Source organism: Alosa alosa, chromosome 11 (assembly GCF_017589495.1).
Source record: "Alosa alosa isolate M-15738 ecotype Scorff River chromosome 11, AALO_Geno_1.1, whole genome shotgun sequence".
Classification (NCBI taxonomy): domain Eukaryota; kingdom Metazoa; phylum Chordata; class Actinopteri; order Clupeiformes; family Clupeidae; genus Alosa; species Alosa alosa.
Genome location: NC_063199.1, coordinates 2,739,601 through 2,764,691, shown reverse-complemented (window position 1 = coordinate 2,764,691; position 25,091 = coordinate 2,739,601). Strand labels below are relative to the sequence as shown.

The following is a 25,091-nucleotide window of genomic DNA, read 5'->3' as shown; positions in this document are numbered from 1 at the left end:
TGAAGTGCCCTTGAGCAAGGCACCTAACCCCTCACTGCTCCCCGAGTTGTAGCAGGCAGCTCACTGCGCCGGGATTAGTGTGTGCTTCACCTCACTGTGTGTTCACTGTGTGCTGTTTGTGAATTTCACTAATTCACTGATTGGGTTAAATGCAGAGACCAAATTTCCCTCACGGGATCAAAAACGTATATATACTTATACAAGCATTTTTGGCTGGCTAAAACAGCATGTCCCGGACTCCCAGTGGTCCTGGTCCACCCGATCAAGGCCAGCTTAATTGCAGGAGGGGTAGTAAAGCTTGGACCCTACAATCTCACTATAGCGAACCTGAGGATCACTGTATGCGAAACGCGTTGTTCGCTCTGAATAAAATCGAGTAAAAGTCAACAATGCGGTAGAGCAATCTTATTTTTGCTATATATGTATAAATACGATTGCTCTACCGCATTGTTAACTTTTACTCTGGTATATATATATATATAGGCTATATATATATATATATATAGGCTATATATATATATATATATGTAAATGAATCTAGATCTAAAAAAGAAAAAACAACCTCCACCCCATTGAATCTATCCTTGTCTGGTCTAGTTCCCTTGCGTTTTTTTCCATTAGCCTATTTACATTTCATCATTGCAGCACTTCCTCTTTTCCTTAAGGGAGCATTGAAAGGAAATGAATGATAAGTGGGAATCCTCTCCGGTTACTCCTGTTACTCCTCCCTCTCTCTCTGCATCGCAGGAAGCTGGTCTCGCCAGGCAGCAAGCCCCCATGTGAGGGGCGACCATGAAATTTAAGTTGGGAAACTAAAACTATAAGTTTAGTCGAGGTCGAATGAAAATGGCACAAGCACGAAAAGCTATTTTCTGATGCATGGCCTGTCCGTCTTTAACGTAGGCCTACAAACTTTGAAAAACAGGAAAGGAGAAAAAAAGAAGTGCTCGTTTCCTACATTAAACCTCCACTGTTAAGCAGATTTCAAGACGGATGTAGCCGATGGTTTGCAACTAACGTTAACACGAAAATGGGTTGGTTGTAGGGTAATTTAACTGCGACGTTTGATTACGCGACTGTTACTGTGAGACATCAGTCACATTTAACCTAAAGGGACCATCTTTACGTCTGTGTGGAAACGATTGATAAATCTGTGAACAACGTAACATTAGCTACATCGAACGAACCGCTGTCAGGCCTCATAGATAACTATTTTGACATGTTATCCGGGTTATGTCATGCCAGCAGATTTGGCATAAGAGAAAGTAAACTTAACCTTAGGGGTAGATGTTTGCTAGGAAAGACATTCACAGCTTTCTGTAAGAAGTAACGTTAGGCAAGATTGCAACGTTAACGTTAGCTGACACTACCAAAGTGAAGGATGGCAACGATTTTAACGGCAGAAGAAGAACAGGTAAGTTGGTTAATGTTAGCATGTCTAAATGGTTAGCTAATATTATTGTATTTAACGTTGGGTTAATCTATTACTGGGTTACCATTTAGTTAACCGATTCCGTTTAAAATCTGTTCCGATTATAGCTGCTATTCACATAGAAGCTAGCTTGTTGATGTCTTTTTTATATTTTGTCACAGTGGTTTCCCGTAAATATTTTCATGTTCCACAGGAGGGATTTGGATACGTTAGAGTATACTAGTCTAGTGTCCTAGTCTAACGTTAGCAGCAATCTAAACCAGTTTGCTGTAACAGCTAGCCGTGCGATGATCGATTATAATTTAGGGAATGCTAACGTTACCTTCCTATAATGTGTAGCGCTACGTGACGTTTCGAGATTTTGCCATGATTGAAAATGCCTGCTTGGCTGGATTTATGGTAATATTATCAAGCTAGCCTTAGCTTACAAAGGTAACGTTGACTTAACGATATAGCTTGGGGCCCCATAAAAACTGACGTTAACTTGTAGGTTAGACGCCATCATGTATGTATCTGTTAACGTTATTGCTATTTCTTTCAAATGCGAACCTAAAGCTGATGATTTTATTCTCGTAACTGGTAAAATCAGTCTCAATATCGCAGCGGATGATATCCGCTGAAATAACGTTAGGATGCGAGTAGCTGATACACTTCCCAACTTAGGTTGTCTTTAACCCATTGGACCAACGGTGCCAAATGGGTTGGTCCTACACATGGGTCCAATAGATAAGTTGCTTGATTGGGCACTGTGGTAATTAGGATCAGCCCAATGCTGGGTAGAGAGTAGAGACAGATTCTGGCCATAGGACATAAGCATTTAAGTGCTACCCACTGTCTATGGTGCTACCTATGGCTGACTTTCAAAAACAAAGTGTATGAATGTCCGTCCTCTCCAGCTCATAGTCAGGTGAACTATGTGTTTTTGTGGGAAGTTTTTGGGGATTATGTAAACTATACATTTTTGGAAAGGTTATTGTAAAAGGAGTCAGAAAATCAATGTTTGCATTTGCCCAGATGTTTATGTGGCTGCCATATTGATTTTTTTTAAAAATGGCTGCCGTAAAAATTTTGTTTGTAATATCTCGGCTTCTGAATAAGCTAAAATGTTGATTTTAACTGCTAAACCTGTATTTTTAGGGTCACTTAAATACAGCAGAAACAGCACTTACAGCAGAAAAAGTAATATACATATAAAAAAAACTCCACTGTACAATAGAGACAGTAGAAGATAAACATGATACTAAAATACTAAACTATATAAACTAAATCAAATATCCACAGAGTGTGCTTAAGGATGATCAAGCATGACAGGGGAGGGACTGAGCCTGCAATTCAGTGTGCATTGTAAGGTGCTCTATGAGAGTCCGTGTCATGGTGATGGTGCAAATAAGTAAGTCCAACAGTGCAAGAATAAAGTCTAGAGACCAGCATAAAATAAATATGGACATATAAGAGAATAATGTATAATGTAGACAAGGTAATATAAAAAAATATATTAGTGCAAGAGTAGGTTGAGGTAATAGGGTTACAGCCATTGGTGAAGTATTAAGTATAAGGTATTAAGCATCAAGTACGGCCACAGTCCAGGCTGAGGGAGGGGTTGTGCATATGTGCTAATATTGCATGTAAACAGTGTGGCAGTAAAACAGTAGGCTAGTGGACAGTACGTACACAAACATGGAGAAGGTGAAGAGACAGACAGACTATGCAGAGAAGTCCATCTCTCCTCTGCCCTTAAGTGAAGCATTGAACAGTTCAATGGCCCTGGGGACAAATGACTTCCTCAGTCTGTCAGTTGTGCATGACAGTGAGCGAAGTCTCCAGCTGATCAAGCTCTTCTGCTTTGTAATAGTGCTGTGGAGTGGATGACATTCATTGCCCAAGATGTTGATCAGTTTGTTCAGGGTCCTTTTGTCTGATATTGAAGTGATGCACTCCAGTTCGGCTCCCACAACAGGACCAGCTTTCCTTACCAGCCTATCTAGTCGCCCAGCATCCTTCTTCTTTGTGCTTCCTCCCCAGCATACCACAGCATAAAAGAGGACGCTGGCAACAACAGACTGGTAAAACATCCTGAGGAGCTTACGGCAGACATTGAAGGACCGCAGCCTCCTCAGGAAGTACAGCCTGCTCTGCCCTTTCTTGTAGAGTGCTTCAGTATTGGCTGAACAGTCCAGTTTATTGTCCAGGTGTAAGCCCAGATACTTGTAGGTGTTTACCACCTCCACATTGACCCCATCAATGGAGACTGGTAGTAGAGCGGGCTTTGACCTGCGGAAATCCACCACCATCTCCTTGGTCTTTGAAGTGTTGAGTTGAAGGTGGTTGAGTTTGCACCCTTGCACAAGTACTCCACCAGGCTCCTGTACTCCTCCTCTTGCTCGTCCCAGATACACCCCACAATTGCAGTATCATCAGAGAACTTCTGCATGTGGCATGACTCATTGTTGTAGCAGAAGTCAGATGTGTACAGGGTGAACAGGACTGGCGAGAGCACAGTTCCCATGTGGAGCTCCGGTGCTGCTGATCAGTGTCAGAGAGACAGTTCTTCAGTCTGACGAACTGTGGCCGCTTGGTTAGGTAATCTGTAATCCAGGCAGAGCCGGACAGTAATGGAGTACATTTATTTGAGTACAGTACTTGAGTACAATTTTGAGGGATCTGTACTTTACTCGAGTATCATTTTTGGGGAGTACTCATGACTTTACTCAAGTACATTTGAGAGGCAAATATTGTACTCTTTACGGAATCTCGGAAATCCTCAATTTGTTTTTTCCCTCTCAAACGTGATTGGATTGTGCAGGCACCACTGATTGGGATAGCCCATCAGCAATCACCTTCAGCTTTCCGCCAAAGTCAACTCCATGTTCAGATTTAGATAACGAAACCATGGACGAAACAATGTATGAAGACGCAGCAGGTCCATCCCGGGAATGTGCCAACCCGTGGCCTCACCTCGCCAGACTATTTCAATTTTCTGAACAATTTCATGATAGTTTTCGCTTCAAGTGTTTCAATTACAAAATAGTATTTTCTATTTGAAATACGTATTTTAAATACATGTATTAGAAATACTGCCCATCCCTGGCAACATGGTAAAAAGATGAAAATGACTTTATTTTACTTTCAATTCCTTTTAGATTCTCAAAGGTATTAAAATTAAAATTTTTCAGGACGTTTCTGTACATAAATGTAAGCACTGTGGCAGTAGTAATGCAGTATTTAGAAAATGTAGGCTACTCTTGATACTCAAGTACTTTTAAAAACAAGTACTTTAGTACTTTTACTTAAGTAGACATCTGACTGTTGTACTTTTACTTGTACTTGAGTAAAATTTACCAAAGGGTATCTGTACTTTTACTCAAGTAATGAAGCTGTGTACTCTGTCCGCCTCTGAATCCAGGATACCATGTGAGCGTCCACACCCATCTGCAAGAGCTTGTCTCTCAGTCTGAGGGGTTGGATGGTGTTAAAAGCACTTGAGAAATCAGAGAACATGATTCTCACAGCACTTTTCCCCTTGTCTAGGTGAGAATGTGTCCTGTGTAGGAGATATGTGATGGCATCGTCCACGCCCACTTTCTCCTGGTATGCAAACTGTAGCGGGTCTAGTGCATGGCGTACCTGGGGTCTGAGTATACACAAGACCAGTCGCTCCATTGTCTTCATCACATGTTGTGTTGATGTTAGAGCGAGATTTACACTTGCATTGAACCAACTCAAGGATGGCCTTTGGGGCTGGGAGGACCTCTGTGGTCACTGGTTTGAGCATGCCATCCGAGTGTTTGAAGTATCCATTTTGCAGAGGATCCAGCTGTGGATTCTGCAGAGCAATGGCTGCCTGTGGCCATACTCCTGTGTCCTTTTTGCAGAAGAAGCACTCTTTCTTAACCAGTGGATTTGTGTGGGATCGTGTGAATGGCAATGAAGAACCAGATGTTGAGGGGTCAGGCTCAGCGGTTTCTGTGCTTCTTTTTGGCAGTGTAGTGTCCTGTAGCTAAAGCATGTGCATTGCGATCTCTTGCACGAAAAATCACTGCAAATAAAATCTATCAACAGGAGCTACTTTGTAATGTGCATGTCTTTGTAATAATTCCCACAATAAATATTAAATGTTTTCATGAGTGATATGGGTCATTCCACGTCAATTGGGTAACCACTGGGTAACATAGGTACACCTGGTAATTTTTTTCAGAATTTATTGAGACCTAAGTGCGTGGGCCCTGGTTGAACTGACGTGGAATGACCCATATATAACTTTTTATTACAAAGATATTGCAAGAAAACAACCAAACCACATGGGGTCATTTTTTACCTACTCATGCACTGAAGGGTTAGTAAAGTGTAAGTAGCACCATTGGATTCCTTGACCCTTACAGTGTGGGTTTAGCAGTAAAAATCAACATTCCAGTTTATTCAGAAGTCGAGATATTACAATTTTAAATTTTATGGCGACCATTTTTTAAACTTCAATATGGCTGCCATATAGACATCTGATCAAATGCAAACATTGATTTTCTGACTCCTTATACAATAACGAAAATGTAAAAAATTTATATTTTACCTAATCCCCAAAAACTTCCCACAAAGGTAAAAATCTGAATATAAGGAACCTGACTATCAGGTTATCTGCCTCAAACTTTCACAAAGTGCGTACAAGCAGACATATTTCCCGGCATGTGCACGGAATCCGAATGAGGAATTATCTGAATGAGTTTGGATTCTTCCTAAAAGTGTTATTGTCTGATATGTAAAATGTACAGTATACCAAGTAGGCTACTATGCAATTCTTTATTGAACGCTTCCTTCACAGACTAGACAATTCGGATGTGACATCATTCCGAATTAGGAGAAAACTGGAATAGCACAGCGGCTAAGGCCAGATTTTTTTCCTGAATCGTTCAGTTTTTGCAGAAAGCACGAAACTTGGTACAGGTATAGTAATACCCCTAGTGATCAAAAATTGAAATGGACCCCAACACATAGCGCCCTCTAGTGGCCCCTATCTTGACTTCAAATACGGCCATCCAAAATATGCCCTTTTTTCTACATTTAAAATGCTATGCTGCTTTTAACACATAATATGACGTGTCTATAGCCATCTTTCAGCATTATGAAATACATAATGAGACAATCATGCATAATTAAAATGGCAGACATGTTGGATTTTAAGGAAGTAGCCATACATTCTGACACTTCCTACAATCAACAGCACCGCTGCTGGAAAAAATTCTAGGGGAAACACTGAGATAAATTAGTACATACACCCAGTCAGAGTTAGATAAATTAGTACATAATCAGTCCAAAACATCCTACTGTCCTACAGCCTAATCCAATTGAGGTGGGTGGGGGCCAATTGGCATATGCTAAAGTTTCTTTTAAGGCTCATAGTGATTGTTTGAAAAGATCCATTTTGTTTTATTGTAGTTTAACATTTTGCATCCCATAAAATGATTATGCCTGTCAATGAAGCTAATTTAAATGCGTAATACCTTATAAGTTTAGCTCCCTCCTGACCCATTAGGGCTCATGCTAGTCAGTGAATCAGCACTTTTAGGACACTGGCTAGTGCGTTCAGTGCCCAGTCCTTGGGTGTGCTTTGTGGTGGAAACACCAAAAGCTCAAGACAGGTAAAGTTGAGTATCGTCCGCATAGTAGTGATAATCAAATTCATGGGAGCGAATGGTCTCACCCAAGGAAGTGTGTAAAGTAGGGGCCCTAATACTGATCCCTGAGGCACACCTGTGGTGAGGTCATGTGCCCTTTAAGGTAGGATTTAAACCAGTCAAGGGCTTTCCTAGACATCCCAGTTCAGATAGTGTAGAAAGGAGAATGTCATGATTAACAGTATCGAAGGCTGCAGATAAGTCTAGTAGAATGAATACTGATGACTTAGCAACTTAGATGAATACTTAGCTACTCTCAATGCTTCGGTCACAGACAGAAAAGCAGACTGCATAGGGGTTGTTCTGATATAGTAAGTCCAAGACTTGCTTGAAGACCACTTTCTCCAAAAACTTGTCGGTAAAAACAGGAATGGTTTTAGAGGTGGTGGCAAATGATACATTTTCCATCTTTATCCTCCTTGACTGATTTTTCTCTAGTTTCACATTTGGCTAGGGTCAGCCAGTACCTGGAGCCTACAAACGTTGCACAGGTAGTCCAACTCCTCCAGAATGGCACACCAATGCGTTCCATTGCCAGAAGGATTGCTGTGTCTCCCAGCGCAGTCTCAAGAGGTGATTCCAGGAGACAGTTGCTTTAGGAGAGCTGGGCAGGATGGTAAAGGGTCCTTAACCCAGCAGCAGCACCAGTATCTGCTCCTTTGTGCAACAACAAACAGTAGGAGCCCTGCCATAGCCCTACAAAATGACCTCCTCCAGGCCGCTGGTGTGAATGTCTCTGACCACACTGTCAGACTTCATGAAGGTGGCCTGAGGGCCCGATGGCCTCTGGAAGGACCTATGCTCACTGCCCAGCACCGTGCAGCTCAATTGGCATTTGCCATAGAATACAAAATGGGCATTTTCACCATTGACGCCCTGTGCTTTTCACAAATGAGACCAGGTTCACCCTGAGCACATGTGACGTCTGAAAATGTCTTGGAGAATGTAATGCTGCCTGCAACATCATTCAACATGACTGGTTTGGTGGTGGGTCAGTGATGGTCTGGGGAGGGATATCCTTGGAAGGGCACACACACCTCTACGGGCAAGACAACTGCACCCTCACTTCTCTTAGGCATCAGGATGAAAACTTCAGACCCATTGTCTGACCCTGTATTGGTGCAGTGGGCCCTGGGTTCCTCCTGGTGCACAGCAATGGCTGGACACACTCCCCTGACTTAAATCCGATTGAACACACGCTGGGACATTATATTTTGGTCCATCCAACAGGTTGCACGACCGACTCTCAGGGAGCTCAGTGATGGCTATGTCCACATCTGGGAGCAGATCCCCCAGGACATCATCTACCGTTTCATTAGGAGCATGCCCGATGCCATCAAGCATGTCGGGGCCATACAAACTACTGAGTACCACCATGAGTTGCTGCGCTGAAATTCAAGCAAAATGGACGAGCTTGCCGCGTAATTTTTTCCACTTAGATTTTCAGGGGTCTTTGAATTCAGTCCTCTGTGGATTGATAATTTTCATTCCCAAAAAGTGGCATCCATTTGTTCCTAACATATTACCCAGTCTATATCAGTTTGAATCCTACCTCACAGGATGCTCGTTTAACGTATTATGGCTTGGACAGCTGTCCGCACCTTAGCTTCCCACCATAGGGGTCCCCCTGGGCTCGGTTCTGGGCCCCCTTCTCTTTGCTATCCACACCACTTCTTTGGGACAGATTATCCATTCCACCACTGCTATGCAAATGACACACAGCTTTATTTGTTCTTTCCACCTGATGACCCCTTGGTCTCGGCACGGATCTCGGATTGCCTCTCAGACATATCTACATGGATGAAGACACACCACCTCCAGCTAAACCTCTCAAAAACCAAACTGCTGGTCCTTCCAGCTAAACCTCATACAGGCATATATGCTACCCCCCGACCGTTGCGCTCTTCAGACAAACATTGTCTAGCTCTGCCACCGGTACGCTCAGGTCAATCCAAACTTTTTTCATCTGTTGTTCCTCGTTGGTAGAACGCGCTACCAGTTCCTACTAGAGGAGGGACATCCCTCTCCATCTTCAAAAAACTCCTGAAGACCCAGCTCTTCAGAGAATATCTCCTCTCATAGCATTACTTACAACTAGCTAATTCTAGCACTTACCACCTATATAAAAACAGCACTCACTGATGCACTTTTCCCTATTGTACTCTACCTTTTTGAATTGTTTTAAATTGTTCTAGAATTGTTGAGAGATTGTTTTAAAAGCGTTAAACTGTTTACCAGGTTGTAAGTCGCTTTGGCTAAAAATGCGTCAGCCAAATGTAATGTAGATATCCAGCGTGATGTTTTTTCCTCATTGAGATCTGATGTGTTATTTTTTTAAGTATAAGTATATATACTCTTTTGATCCCATGAGGGAAATTTGGTCTCTGCATATCCCAATCCGTGAAACACACTCAGCACAGAGTGAACACTCAGTGAGGTAAAGCACACACTAATCCCGGCGCAGTGAGCTGCCTGCAACAGCTGTATTTCGCCGGGGAGCAGTGAGGGGTTAGGTGCCTTGCTCAAGGGCACTTCAGCCGTGCCTACTGGTCGGGGTTCGAACTGGCAACCCTCCAAGTGCGAAGCGCTAACCAGTAGGCCACGGCTGCCCCTTAAGTGTATAATATTTTTGAGCAGTGTATAGTAAGAGTTAAGGTTTGCTCAGAAAGAGAAGAAGGTAGAATAAGAATTTATTGATGATGTAGGTAGTTACTTCAATTAACCAAAATATAGAATAATTGGCTTATTTTCTTACACAGTGGCCATATTGGAATCTTATCCAACCCACTTGGAATCTACAGATTATACTTGATGCCTCGTTTATTATTAAGGTTGTCATGTGATAAAATGACTGTTCAAACTTTGAAATTGTTTTTGAATGTTATTTCTATCATGAATAACAATAGAGATTAGGGATGCACGATATATCTGCGGCCGATATATTATTGGCCGATAAGTGAAAAAATTAAAATATTATTATTGGTCCGATAACAGAATTCTGGCCGATAATTTGCGCCGATATTTTTTAAAGTCCTAATTTAGGCCTACGTAAGGTCCGTCTGGCTACACTGAGCTACTTGAGTTTGGTTGGCTATACTTTTTCCTCAATATAATGTCAGCGGTGTGATTTCACCACTTCAATGTATTTCACCACTCTAACAAAATCTGTGGATATGCGTTCATTTGGGAATCTGTGCATCTCAAAATCGTCTCGTGAATGATCCGCCATTTAACCTTACCAGAGCGGAGCTCAGCCCTATCTAGAGCCGTCTTGTGCTGGTGTGTTTGCACTTTACCGCGCTGATTGGGGAAACAAATAAGCAAACTCGTTAGTGGGACGAGTACATAAGTAGGCCTAGTTCTAAGTTGTGTTTTAGTATTATATTTGCATTACGTTAGCTTGGGTTGTGTATTACTACCTAGAAATATGCTAACCATTCCTGCTTCAGTTCCAGACAGGTCATCATAATAAGTTATTAAAACCTTCGGGGCTAACCCCTTTCATTTCTGCTGCAGCAGGTTGTGCGCAACAGAGTATAGACGGACATAAGATACAGTCTGAGGAGTTGCAGCTTTATTCAGTTGAAACTAAACATAAGTTTCCCTCACAAACTCTGATTTAGTCACTATACTGTAGCTTATTCCCAGCTGAGCCGTTTATGAGCGCTTAGTCCTAAATTAAAACGATTCATACTCTCTAGCCACTCATTCGCAATTCACTGACGTCAGGTTCACTTAAAGGAGCGACACATACTGTAGGGCTAGGCTACTGTTATGTTGTTGACTGCCGCACTATTGAGGACTATTATGAGTTCTGTCCTATCATTTAGTGGTAGGTAAAATTACTGCAATAAAATTATGCTTATTAAATGCTTTCCCCAAATCACTTTTCACAATTTCTTTTCAAAAGTAATATTATCGGTTATCGGTATCGGCCACAACAAACTAATAAATATCGGTTATCGTTATCAGCCCTAAAATTCCATATCGGTGCATCTCTAATAGAGATGGTCTATATTTTCACATTTGGTATCCGCCATATTGGATTTCAACATCAAGTTTGTTTGGAAATCATGTCAATAGCTTCCTTGACCCTAAAAATTGAGTGTTAGAACTTAAAATACTTATCTTAAATACTTATACTTATCTCTATCTTTTTTTATCTTTATACTTTTTAAATTTTGAAGTTGTATCAACAATTCTATTAAGAATGGTAGCCATATTTGAATTCAAGATGGCGGCCACTGGGGGCGCTATGTGTTGGGGTCCATTTCAGTTTTTGATCACTAGGGGTAGTAGTATAAGCCTAACTTTGCCAAGTTTCATGCTTTCTGCAAAAACTGATCGATTCCGGTGCTTAGCCGCTGTACTAGAACGCAGCATAAGCAGAGACTTTCTAATGAGGAGACAGCACTCAGAATATCCCATAGAAATGTATGCGGTTAGTTCATAAGGATAACGCAAAAATGGCAGTCTACACATAGCCGCCAAAAGTTGACATGTGAATTAGGGATGGGCGATATGGCCTAAAATCCATATTGCGAAATATATTGAAGCCTCTTGTGATAATGATGCATATCGCGATATAAAAATGATAATAGAGCAAGGTTGGTGTGTCAAGATTTGTGAAGCCTTGTGCACACGCAGTTCTGCCCAAAATAGATGCCTGATTGTGCTCAAAAATATGGCCGCAGAGTGGAGGGACTCGGGAAAACTTCCAGTTTCTGAACTGGTTGCAGTTCCTTCTCTGGCTCCACGTGAGGGCGCTCGTCCACGAGTGCAGAATGAATGGAGGTCTATGGAGCTGTACCCCTCAAAATCCGCTTTTCTCGGGATACCATTTTTTGTCAAGTAATTTGAATATTGTATTTGAAAGGGGAGGCAAAGAAAATACACTTGGTTGATTATTATATTTTTTAAAGTCACTTAATTGTTCTAAAAAGCCTTTCACACGTGTCAATGACGTCATTCATTAGCACCATGCTAGCGTGTTATGGGCAACAACGACCCAACCTCTAAGAAATCAAAAGGACATAAGTACTCATTCATTCAACTTTTGACCTATATCCCATGTTGAACTTATACAAACTACAATCAAATCTGAGATTTCTCAACGACAATCAGGGGAAAGAGACTAATTTAGCCGTCTAGCTCCATTGTCTCCCATTAATTTTGCACTCATGGCGATCGCCCCCAGTGGAACTCTGGTGGAACTGCAACCACAATTCGGTACAATGGGAATTAATACGGAGTGGCCAGGCTCTCCGTAGACGGGCTCTGAACCTACTGGCTTCAACAGTCAGCATGCTAGTTATTGTTCTTATTTTGATTTGAGTGCTTGCAAAAACGATGACTGCCAAACCACAATAAATGTCTGATCGTGAATGTGTAATTTACGTCCATGTTAATAAGTTCTGACGATATAATGTTGGCAATGCACACATTTCACAGCACTTTTATGTAGGCTACAGTGGTAACAGATAATTTCGCTTCTCAACTGTCAGGGGACTGTGAGCAACTCTTCTTTAGTGCTGCTTTAATGTGAGTATTGAACAGTTTTATGCCATTGAATAGAAACTGTCCCGGTATCTCATTTTGCCCATGTGGAGAGACCTGAGCCTCTTATCAGAGGGCAGAGAGAAATTGTAGGATGACTGCATTCTTTCTTGAGGTGCCTTGTTTTCCTGTGGCAGCATGTGTGTCCTTAATCATATTAAGGATACATAGAGTCTAAAACTCTAAACCATTGAGTGTTTTATAGACCAATGGGCTACTTGCTCGAAGGGCTCTCAATGTGGCCGTTTTGTTTTCCGGTGGAGTGTAAACTGTTGTAACGGCATCTTCTGTTATATTCTGCTTCTTACATCTTCACTCTGACACTGAATATCTTACACTGATTGCCCAATAATAAATATTTTGACACGCATAAATCCTCCTTTATCGCAACGTGTTGATTGACTAGGTCCAACATCCAATCGGGTCTGTGTAGACACTAATTTCATTAACAATAGCTTCAGGTTCAAACACACTTGGCTCCACCGGTTCACAAACAAGCCGCATGCAAATAGCCTATAGAAGCACTGTAAAATGTAGGCCTTCAGTGTAAAGGCTACTGTAAAACCAATGCAAGGACCTAAGAATTGGAGGAATGTGCTCTGTTTTCTTGGTCCTGGATAGAACTGGAGCATTTTAATGAGCTGTAGTTGTGGGAACTATGCAACATTTTCAACTTAATAAATCAATTTAGAAATCATTGTGATGGTTAAATGACCTGTTGTGGCAAAAATGGCGGCTTTCCCTGATCCTAGCGGAAAACCAGCCTTGCAAGATCTGCACTAGCGTCCCGGCAAAGTCTGAATCAGGAAGTTTTGAGAGAAGCGAGAACGAGCAACAGAGAGCAACAGCGATAGATTCATTTTTTAGATGTTCATCATGGCAGAACTAGCGAAAAGAGACGGTTGTGAAATATGCAATCCAAAGCTGTAGGGGGGAGTCCTGTAGAGAAAAATGCAACAACAAAGGTGAGAAATCGGTAAGAAATGACTAGAGTTACAGAGCCTTTAAAGGAGAATTCCGGCCATTTTTCACACAGATCTGTTTCTCGAGGTCACCTTAGCATAGCTTGAATTGCGCTGGCTGTATGTTGTCAGTGAAGGCAGTATTGAAATTCAACATATTTCCTTAATCTCTGACATCATGGTAATTTTGCATGTACAGTAGCTCCTTTCAATTCCACTGTGGAAATGATTGGGTTAAAAGACAAAAAGGCAGATTTTGCTTAATTGTAAAGAAATTGGAAATCCCTGATCCCTGGAAATTCCCTCAGAGAGGCTGTCGTAATGATGCAGAAATGAAAGACATTGGATTTTTTTTGTCAGGCCTTAGCAGTTGAATTTAATGTTATAATCTTTGTAAACTATTCAATTAATATGCAATCTTCAATTACAGTTGCAGTTTAAAGATCAATACCCTCTGAAATACAATTGCATGGTACACTACATGTATGTACTTTTTGTAAAGTCTGCACAAATTTGTGTCCCTTTATTTAGGCTACAAAGCAGTTTCTTGAGGAGATCAATAAATGGACCACGCAGCATGGTGTTTCACCTCTATCTTGGGAGGTGGCCATCAAGTTTCTCATGGCTCGAAAATTTGATGTTTTCAGAGCCATAGAGCTTTTTCACAGCTACAGGGTATTTGTTTATTTCTATGAATTTGGGATTTTTATGAATGTATTAATATGCTTATTTCAGTATGAATACATTATGGTTACAATGAATATGTTAAAACAATGGTTCGGAGTAATTTCACCCTAGGGTCCTTTGCACCATGACCTTGAGCTAAACACCCCCTCAGAAGCTTTTTTCCCTTGGCCGAACAAGTTAGTGTCAGGATAATAACTTAGAGTAGGCGCTAACGGAACCAGCGATGCCCGGAATGGTAACAAACTTCTACAGTAGTACAAATATGTTCTGTACTCATAAAACAAGGCATTGGAATGTTTGTAAGTACACCAGGAGTTTATTTAAATAACACTTCTTGATGGCTTCTACTCTCCTGCTAGCTACTGCTGCATCAACGTTACTTCCGTGATTTGGGAAAAGCCCGTAAAAGTCCTGGCAGCAGGGTAATTTATGAGGTACATCGTTGGTTCCGTTAGCGCCTGCTCTAAGCTATTATCCTGATAGCGCTAACTCGACCAATGTTTGACCAAGGGAAAAAAGCTTCTGAGGAGGTGTTTGGCTCGAGGTCATGGTGCAAAGGACCCTAGGGTGAAATTACTCCGAACCATTGCTTTAAAATATCAAACCTACTCTTTGTTTGTTTGACCAGGAAACACGTCTAAAGGAGGGCATTGTGAGACTTCAACCACAAGAGGAACCTTTGCGTTCAGAACTACTCAGTGGGAAGTTCACAGTTTTGGTGAGTTGTTGTGTACATATGTAAATGAGTAGTGACATTTTAGAATTTCAAAACAGGAAAAAAAAAAATCAAAACCAAATCAGTTTTAACACATTTTGTGTGAATGTACTTGTCATTTTTAATTCAGTAGGTGCCCCTTACCAGTGGTGGTGCGTTCAGTGGTTAGGCCTTCAATGACGAAAACATTTTTTGACCGAAATAAACCCCCCCCCACCCACCACCACCACCAGAACATTTCAGCGTTTAAATTTACAATTTCCCAGCATTTCACGGTGGGGGAAAAAAGCAACAGAGCATTTATAGCCTACACATTTTGTCACATAAGTTGGTGAACTAAAATGTGCAATTATTTGAGTGACTCTCACTGTCTACCATCGCTATAGCTTCACTTGATGCACACATTTTTTTTGTGGGAAATTGCTGATGAATTGGTCAGATTAAGCGAGCATACTAGTTAATGGTGACGTTAGTCATCATATTAATGCAATGCTGTTTGGCGAATGCATTTTTTTCAAGAGAGCTCAATGTTGTTTGATTTTTAATGCCACCAAAGTAGAGGAATTGTTACAGTCAGGCTAGATGTTTTGAACACATCTGTGTTTTGACTAGCAGGTGTTTTATAGGAGGAAGAAGTACAATTGGAGAAACGAGGTTCTAAACTAATCGATTTAAAGTGTGAGCAATTACATCTGATATTTTGGGGATATCCCGTTAGTTGCTTCGAACAGTATGATTTGTGTTCGTTTCCCATAGGCTAAACGAAGCAATTCTAGATATGGAGTCTTGGTTGAGCATGTTCCTTTGATCCAAAAAGTCCTCCAGTTGTGTTACCAATTTATTTTAACAATGACGCATGCACAGATGTTGCATGCATCCAGGTATCTATTAGCCTGACACCATCATACTCAAACTCTAGTCTGAATATGAGTCTAATACTGCTCCATTGGGATGTGATTATTGGGCGTGTTTCAACCTATACAGGGGTTGAAGTTATTGCACTGTCAATATCCTCTACAACAGACGTGATGGCAATCTAAATGTCGACCTTCTAGCAACAGCATTTTTGTAAGAGAGAACCGGGGATGAATGAAACACTTTGCTCCACAACGAACAAGTTCAGACCCTCAAATGTTGTGGGCGGGGCTAAGTTTGGCTGGCATCTAGGCTAGTATCTATACAACTTATCATAGCCTGAGTTGGTGCTACATATCCTAGGTGCTACATTGTCACCACAACACAGTCAGGAAACCATTCTAACTTCAAAACTGCCAAATCCAGTCTTCACTCAAGTTCTCTTCTCGACACCTATTAATCTCATATCGCTAATTAGTTTTAATTAGCTAATTAGTTAGTATTAATACAGTGACTTCAATGACCTAAAGTAAAACATGTTTAATCTTCTATTAATAATGAAATAAGCATAAAATTCACATATGCAATTGGGCCTACAAGTTGACAGTCAGCAGGCATGTCGCAACGTGTGGAGGAAGAATCTACTGCACTAAATCATAGAAACAAGGGACTAATTTAAAGTCAGAACATGAAGACATGGCCGCAACATGCATGTAGATCAGTTCTATGCCTTTTTTCAATAGTGACAGTTTTGTGGCCGGTAGAAAAAAGATTTTGGGCCGGTAAATTTTTCTGTTTACCCACCATTGGCAGACAAGCCAAAAAGTTAAGTCAATAGGACCCTGCCATCATCCTTATCAGCTGCAAAGTGAACAGGTTAGGCCAGGGGTGGGCAAACTTTTTGGCTGAAGGGCCACATTGGGTTTTGAAAATTGGCCGGCGGGCCGCACAACAAACAACCAATCCCCCTGCCCCCCCCCCAAACGAGACAGGCTATAAATTTTTTTTTATGTGTATCATTTAAAAGTATTTGTTTTAAAGTATGAATTGCTTAAAAATTACTGCTAATGATGCTGTTTAACACGCTTTAAGAATAATTCGCGTTTATTTCTCAATGATCTTCTGCCCGCTCCGCAATGGCTAGTCCTGTACCTATGGCTGGGCCCTCTCACAGTTTTTAAATGGTCAGTAGTGGGAACTACCGTTGCCTTCATGATTTCCTTTTAAAAGTTTCTAATAAGAAGGAGACCTCAATTCTCAACAATGACAAGCCAGCTGGAACCTGCCGATCTCTTTCCCTCTCGTGAGCGCAGGCGCATTCCCAATTAAATGGATTGCATAATGTTCACGTTAGATCTGCTGCAAAGGAGACAACTAAGTTAGGCTTATCTCTATTTAACATGATGTTTTGACATCCCGCGGGCTGCAGTTTGCCCACCCCTGGGTTAGGCTATTTATTTACCACCAAGATTCATTACTGGAAGGCAGCAGGCAGCAGTTTGTAAAGATGTGCAATTTAGGACGGGTCTTATTGAAAGTGAACACCAAGTGCACTCAAACATCGGTTTGTGCAGACTACTTTCAAATATTTAGGCTAATGGTTGCCTACTAACTTTATGTTCATGACTCGCATGCACACCACTGGCATTGACATGGGTCCACAATGATGTGTCCAAATCATTTATCTTTATGGTTTAATCTGACATCAGCGAACTTTCTTCGGACGGTTTGTAGGGTTCTCCGATTTAGCTGTAGTGCAACTGTTCTAAGTTTTGCCACTGCTCTAATTGCACAAAAGCTAATGTGGAACTACAGTAGGCTATCCTATAGTGTTTGCCAAACATTTTTTGCATTACATCATGAGAAAATGTCACAACACACCACCATAATATTAAACATAAAAGTCACAAAATGTATTTCCCCAATGCTGAAAAAACCTCAGTATTTTGAAACATTTTGGATAGTGGAGTTGGAGAGAAACAAAGAAATTTCACCAACAATTTCTAAAAGCAGGTTTACTGGCTTAACTGGGTATGTAACTGGGTAAAATCTTTCAAACAATTCTGTACATTGGTCAATGAAAATGATTTGAGATTTATATCTCTGACCAATTTTTCTATACAATTGTAAGTTTTACAGCAGGGGTCTCAAACTCAAATAAGCTGGGGGCCACTTCTGCCAATGTCATCTGATTGGAGGGCCACGTCAGTGTTAAAGAATAATTTAATAAAAAGAATGGCTATTTCCTAAAATGCAATGTCACCTGTGCTAGCAACCTTAGCTTATAAATAAAATAAATATTAATACAAATTATAAAAACAAACAACAAACATAAAAACAGGTAGGCATATGTGTGTCTTTCACACCAAATAAAAATATTTTCCTCTCATAAATTTTTTTAAACCTGACAAACTAGGCGTCAGGGTTAAGAAAGCAACACCATTGGATTTTTACATCAAAATTTCAAAAGGCCATGGCTTGAAAGTGGTCAGAGATAAAGTCCTACTGTAAATGTAAAAATCTTTGAGTATAAACAAAAGTTTATGAAGGGGGTAAATTTACCCATCTAATTTGCCACTGGAAGGCAAGCACCTCAAATTATGCACCTTTCAGTAAATACTGGATGAACATATTTGAGCAGGTTTACTTTCTTTTTTGTCATATTACCCACATAACAAATTAACATGAAAACACCTAAGATGTATTACCAACAATAGTAAACTATTACTAAACCACAAGGCCTACAATAAAGTATCCTGGTCAAATCAGTTCCTATCGCGGGTAATTTGAGTACCCAGAAGTTCGCATCATATTGCGGGTGACTTTGTAGTTCTTTAGAGCCCTATTTCTACTAGCCCTGCTTTCTGTAGCCTACCACGTCCATTACGAACACTCATCACGATTACCACTGCAACCTCCAAGCTATGTTGGGCAGAGGGTCGAAATAAGCATGGTATGCTTAGTGGACACCGTCGTATACACGCAAAGACGCACCTCCATTCACAGACGCACCGTGACTATGATCGTTCGTCTATTGACAGTGATAATCTCCAAAAGGATATTCTCCTTCAGAATCAGAATAGGTGAATAACATAGCCGACCTAAGACTTCATGACACGTGTTTTTTTTTGTTGTTTTTTTTTTCAACATTAGGTGTAGGCCTATTTCTGCTTCAATTTGTGCAAAACTATGGCCTGCCTCGCTTCCGCATCATTACAAATGCATGTCGGTCTTTGTGTTTCTCGCGTGTAATACAAGTATTTCCTTAAAACTTCGCGCAGCGATTTTGGGTTTGAATCAAGCTCTGGATGTCTAGCAAATAGTGGAGCAGAGTACAAATGAGATGAGACAAATTGTCACCGTACTTGAATCTGTCGTCTATTTTAATCAGTATCGTTGTTTGTCGCAATTAAAAATAGCCTCAAGGGCCGGATTACATTATTATTTTGACATGCGTTGCGGGCCGGGTGTTTGAGACCCCTGTTTTACAGCTTGCGGAAGTAGAAATGTGTGTGTCACGCCATTGACCCAAATATGTATTCGTGTCATGGTAGAATCCCTCATTTTTACGTTTGATTTTTCTACACCTGCCCAAAGGGTGGTTTGTCCTCCCTTACTTCCATTAACCATCATATACAAAGCCAGAACTTTTAATAGGTTAGCCCTCGGTAGTGTTAATTTTGTCACCTATTTTTAATTTAGTCTTAGTCTTAGGGCTCTGTCTCGGCGATCTAAAACGCATGGTCACTGGCGAATAGCTTAGGTGTTTGTCCAGTCCACATTGGAGGTGGTTTTGTTATCAAATGTTATCAAACATCGGACGCCTGGCGCAACAAGGTGGTTCTTGTGTTTTTTAATCAGTCATGGGTGTGTTTTGGGTGTAACATCCTTTAAACCAATGAAAATGACATCTGTCATTCCCTTAAACAGCAAGCAGTGCGACTTCAAACAGCGCATCGGTATTTTAATAGTCAGAGGCGCATTTGAATGAATCTGCTTGCACCCTCGTCTATTATTTGAACTCATTGGCAAAGTGAAACTAACTTCACCCTGGTGTCATAGTCAACAACAAAACAGTTATACACAGTTACCGTATTTTCCGGACTATAAGTCGCTCCTGAGTATAAGTCGCATCAGTCAAAAAATGCGTCATGAGCAGGAAAAAAACATATATAAGTCGCACCGGACTATAAGTCGCATTTATTTAGAAATGTATTTCACAAAATCCAAAACCAAAAACAGAGACTATGTAAATGGATTATTGAGGCCAAAAAGATTCATGTTAATGAAGACGAAGAAGTGAAGGCAGCCAAGAGGAGGGCAGGAAGGTAATTGCAAAGCAAAAGATCCACTGAAAGAAAATGCCATGTGGTAGACCAAAATGTATCTAAAATGTGGAGAATACAATGCAATCAAGCATTTTGGGCGATGTGGAGTCACAAGCTGGCAGCAGATTAAATGCTCACGAGAGAGAAAAAGATTTTAAGGTTTTTTAAGGTTTTAAAAGGAGGTGACCGAAGCAAGCAGGCGATAGGCCTATAGGCCCGACGGTAATTGTAAAGCAATTTACAAAATATTCACTGAACAAAAATGCTGATGTGGTACATGAAAATTTAGCTAAAAATGTGGAGAATGCAATGCAGTCAAGCATTTTGGACGATGTGGAGAGACAAGCCAGCAGCAGATTAAATGCTGGAGAGAGAAAAAGGTGCGGTTTTAAAAGGAAGTGCAGACCGAAGCTGCTGCAAGCACGTGATTTTTAGAAATATATTTCACAAAATCCAGGACCAAGAACAGACAGACTATGTAACTGGACACATTGAGGCCAAAAATATTGAGAATTCTACAGGGAATGTTACTGAAGACGAATGAGTGTATAGTGGCAAGAGGCAAGCCGAAGGCTGCTGACAAGGGCCTGACGCTAATTGTAAAGCAATTTACAAAAAATCACTGAACAAAAATGCTGATGTGGTACATGAAAATGTAGCTAAAAATGTGGAGAATGCAATGCAATCAATCACTTTGGACAATATATTGGCACAGGCTGACAGCAGAACAATTGCTTGGCTGGCCTCCTCCGAGAGAGCGAGAGAGAAAAAAAGATGCGCATTTAAAACCAGGGTCTAAATTCCAGCGCGGGATTGCGGGTATTGCGAATAAATTATTATTTAGTATTGATCATAATCTCATCCCGCAAATCTAGCCATCATAATGCGAGAAATTCCCACACATTTTACAGCGCTGTCTGACATTAATATAATGATGGAGCCTGAATGCGGGACTATTGACGGACCAACTCTGACTTCAATTGAACTTTGAACAATTGGATTTGTCACCGCTGAAGTCAAATTATAGCCTACAGTGTAGGTGCTTCAACATCAATCGCTATCGACAGGAAAGGAAAACAAACGTTTAGCGATCAGGAACCGTCAGGAATTTTGCAAACACAGAAGCATGACCGCCTATAACGTGAGAGAACATGGATGACTTCTCCATTTGACGTTTGATTGCGGACGTGAACAGACAGCTACAGACACGGAGCGCACAGTAGGCCTACTTTCACTTTCTGTGCGTATTCATTACGTGAAAGATAATTAGTAGCAAAACGGCGATCAAATATTACATGGCAGTGAGTTTTGTTTTCAAATGTTTTCATGCATGTCTGACGGGTGAGGAATGTTTAGGAGACTCGTAAATCCTCTGCGCAAAGCACATTACCTTTATTTGGCCATGTCTTGTATTCGAGTCAGCTATATAGTCCTTTATTTCTTGCGTTTTATTGTGAGACATAGGCCTACTTTTTGTTTAGAGCGGCATGGGTAGGCTATCAAAAGCAGATGTTCAATTTGAGATTTAATTTACTTTTGGACTGTTTGATTATATTGCTAAATAAAAAAGTGGACTGATGACCACTGAAATCTGTGGGGTATTTAATGGCTTACTATTAAGTTTCATGTAGTGTCGGGATTTTGATTGCCATCCACTTATTGCGAGATAAGGTATCCGCGCTTTCATTCATTCATACGTATGCTGTGCTGCAAGGGAAACCTTATTCCGTATAGCCAAAGAGGTCTAAAATAGCCTAAATGTAGTTATTTTTTTAAATTATGCATGATTTACTTTTTTATCAAATTTACTGCTTCAGCCTCTAGCTCAGAAGGGGGCGGCATGCGACTGGTAGCTTGAGAGCAATGAGAGCAACGTGTTGGAGACTCATGGTGTAGGACAATAACTTTTCATTGGCAACAATACCAACCAACAATATAAAATATTGCGAAGAGCTCTTTTATGAGTTAAATTGAAACAAAATTATACTGGCTTTTATTTGTCCAAATCTGAGGCCCGGCTATAAATAGAATCCTGGCCATAATTTGACGATTTAGGTATGCACGTGTGTTTCAGGCATAGTACAAGCATTAATCTCTGACTGAAAGTGCACAGGACATTTGAGAGCGCTCTCTCGCGGCTGTAGACGTAATGTTTCACATAGGGTTCATGCCAGTTAATATAAATTAACATTTAAAAACATGTTCAATTATATATTTTTTCATATATAAGTCGCACCTGACTATAAGTCGCAGGACCAGCCAAACTATGAAAAAAAGTGCGACTTATAGTCTGGAAAATACGGTAATTACTTTCACTATTGACTAACAGTGGGTTAGCATCGAAAAGATAACACTTACCCCAATAATATTCAAATGACTGAATAAAAAACCTAAGGACATTTATCCTGCAGAGGAGTTGCTGCTTACATCTCGTGACAGTGCGTCTTCAGCTGTGCTTCATATGCACCTTTCGTTATAGACCTTTTTTTTTTTTTTGGTTAGTGGGGTAATGCTTTTTAGATAGTGTAAGATAGCAATTTTTAGATAATGCTCCAAGACCAGACCTTAGGTTAATTGCCACACCCCTGAGCGCATTGTTCAATGAAAGAGACGCGCATGCTAAAAAAGTGTACGATAGGAATACACTTTGCGTTGAGTTTTGATTGGATTAGATTGCCAAGATAGAGCCCTTTGTCTTGTGGTGAAATGTACCTTTTACTGTAGTCTTTGTCATATGTAAGGGATAATGTATAGAACGCCGGTCATTATTGGGAAAATAAGTCCCGACAGTTCCGCCCTGAAGGGACTTATTTTCCCAATAATGACCGCCGTTATATACATTATCCCGCTTATTACACGGCTACTTGCCAAAACAAAATAATAAACTCCCCACGATATTCTTCAGCCTACATAGCCTAGCCTATTTGTTACCGTTCATCGTGGCATTTGCTGAGAAACGAATAGTTCGCAACAACACACGCTGAACTTGAATCAAATATTCTTTAGAACACAGCTGATCAACCGTCTGCTTTCATTTTTGAATTAAGTTCCAGTCCTTCCGTAGTGATATGAAATACCTGAATTGGAAGCACAAACTCCGTTGCCATTGACAGCGGTAATTATTTTTTTCAGAGGTCCTTTCCTCAGAAATAATGACCGCTAGAACTTTGGGAAATCCCATTCAAGTCAATGGAGCGTTCTACTTGCCTTGTGAAGAGCCGTGTAATAATTAGTCATGAAAATATATTGTTTGTCAAGTTTTAGTCGACTAAAAGTCTCATCATTTTAGTCTAGTTTTAGTCAAAAGAGAACTCAAGTTACCTTAATCAAGTTTTAGTCAAAGCATTTTAGTCTTTTTTTTTAATAACAAATTATTTCTGATTACCATTTCACTCAAATAGGGTTTCACATATCTCAATTTTTCCCCAATATTTTATGTCCACAGGGCTTCTCGTCAGTTATAATTACCGTTTAGGAGTTGTAATTTTTCCTTACTAAGAATAGGTCTGAAAGGCTTTGTGAATAACTTTTAAGAGAAAACTCCTAGCTAAAATCTTTTAGTGCGATTTAGGAGTACTCCTAGTGGTAAGATAAAAGGCTTTGTGAATACGACCCCTGGAGTCTAATTGCTGAACGGTAGAAGTTGTTGAGGTGCGTCGTTCCAGTCTTCAGAGATCTATAGCATCTTCCAGAGGACAGAAGTTGGAAGGGATCATGGCTCGGATGTGAGGTGTCCCTGATGATCTTGGTTGCTCGGTTCAATCTGCGTATTGCATACAGATAGTGGACTGACATATACTGACATACAGTATAATAGATGGGGCTTTGGTGTTAGGCCACCTTCTCATGTCCACAACCATTTCTAATAGCCTAATAACCGAGATACTAAAGTGCATGTAAACAGTCATTGTGTGACGGTCAATGTTGATATTGTGGCGGGCCGCCACAAGTAAGTAAATGACTGTTTGAAACGTTGAATATCTAACAGGGGAGCAAGGCAACAATTGCTGTTCGAAACCGATCTAACTATCTTTTCCTGCCTTCTAAGATATCTTACAAAGTCTTATCTTATGAGAAAGCTCTTAGTGAGGCAACAAGGCAGCAACTTTCCCTTTCGAACGGACGCAATGTATGGGAAACACTGATCAGGACGGGTAAGGAAACCGCTATCCAAAAGACTACTGTTTGTCCAAAGTTTGACAGATCTTCCTCGCATAGAGAACATTGCTAATATAGGATTGGACAATAGCAGTCATTATTCAAATCTACTGTGGGAACTTATGTTGAAGCAGAGACTGATCAACAGGATGACTTACAGTAAGGCCCTTTCGCACTGTAGGAACTTTATGCAGAGTTCCTTTGCCCGCAGTTACTATAACTATTTGAGCTCCTACTTTGGGGTAGGGTCTTTTCCCTGTGCATAGGAACCATGACTGATGTGCATGGCAAGGCAGCAGAAGCACCATTTTTAAAAAATGTAAAAAAAAAAAATGTATGGCCCCAGCTGTGGCGCAACTGGCTGGGGCACCTGCACCGTACGCTGGCGACCAGGGTTCGATTCCCGCCCTGTAGTCCTTTCCGGATCCCACCCCTGCTCTCTCTCCCATTCGCTTCCTGTCACTCTCCACTGTCCTATCATTAAAGGCATAAAAAGCCCAAAAATATATACTTAAAAAAAATGTTTAAAAATAATCCACCTTCTGTTTAAATTTGCTTACATAAAAACTGCATGAGAAGACTGCAGAGACTGACTGGATAGAGAACAAGAACATGTTAATTATGCTTTCTGATACCATAAGCTTCAATAAACTTCAGTAGCTAGTAACTAAATAGCAATGCTGTCCATTGTTCATATAATAATTGGGCCAATAAGTCAGAGTTCCTACTGTA

The 25,091-nt window shown here is 40.7% G+C and overlaps 1 protein-coding gene across 1 annotated transcript in view; it reads left to right on the top strand.

The window, feature by feature from the left end:
* The first annotated feature begins 721 nt into the window (after positions 1 to 721).
* The window catches only part of ptpn9a (protein tyrosine phosphatase non-receptor type 9a), a 70,857-nt gene continuing 46,487 nt past the window's right edge, over positions 722 to 25,091 (top strand). Inside the window, exons 1-3 of the mRNA XM_048256485.1 lie at positions 722 to 1,414; positions 14,148 to 14,291; positions 14,932 to 15,021. Of these exons, the coding sequence (XP_048112442.1) occupies positions 1,382 to 1,414; positions 14,148 to 14,291; positions 14,932 to 15,021 (267 nt within the window). The 5' untranslated portion in view covers positions 722 to 1,381. The remainder of the gene's footprint in view (positions 1,415 to 14,147; positions 14,292 to 14,931; positions 15,022 to 25,091) is intronic.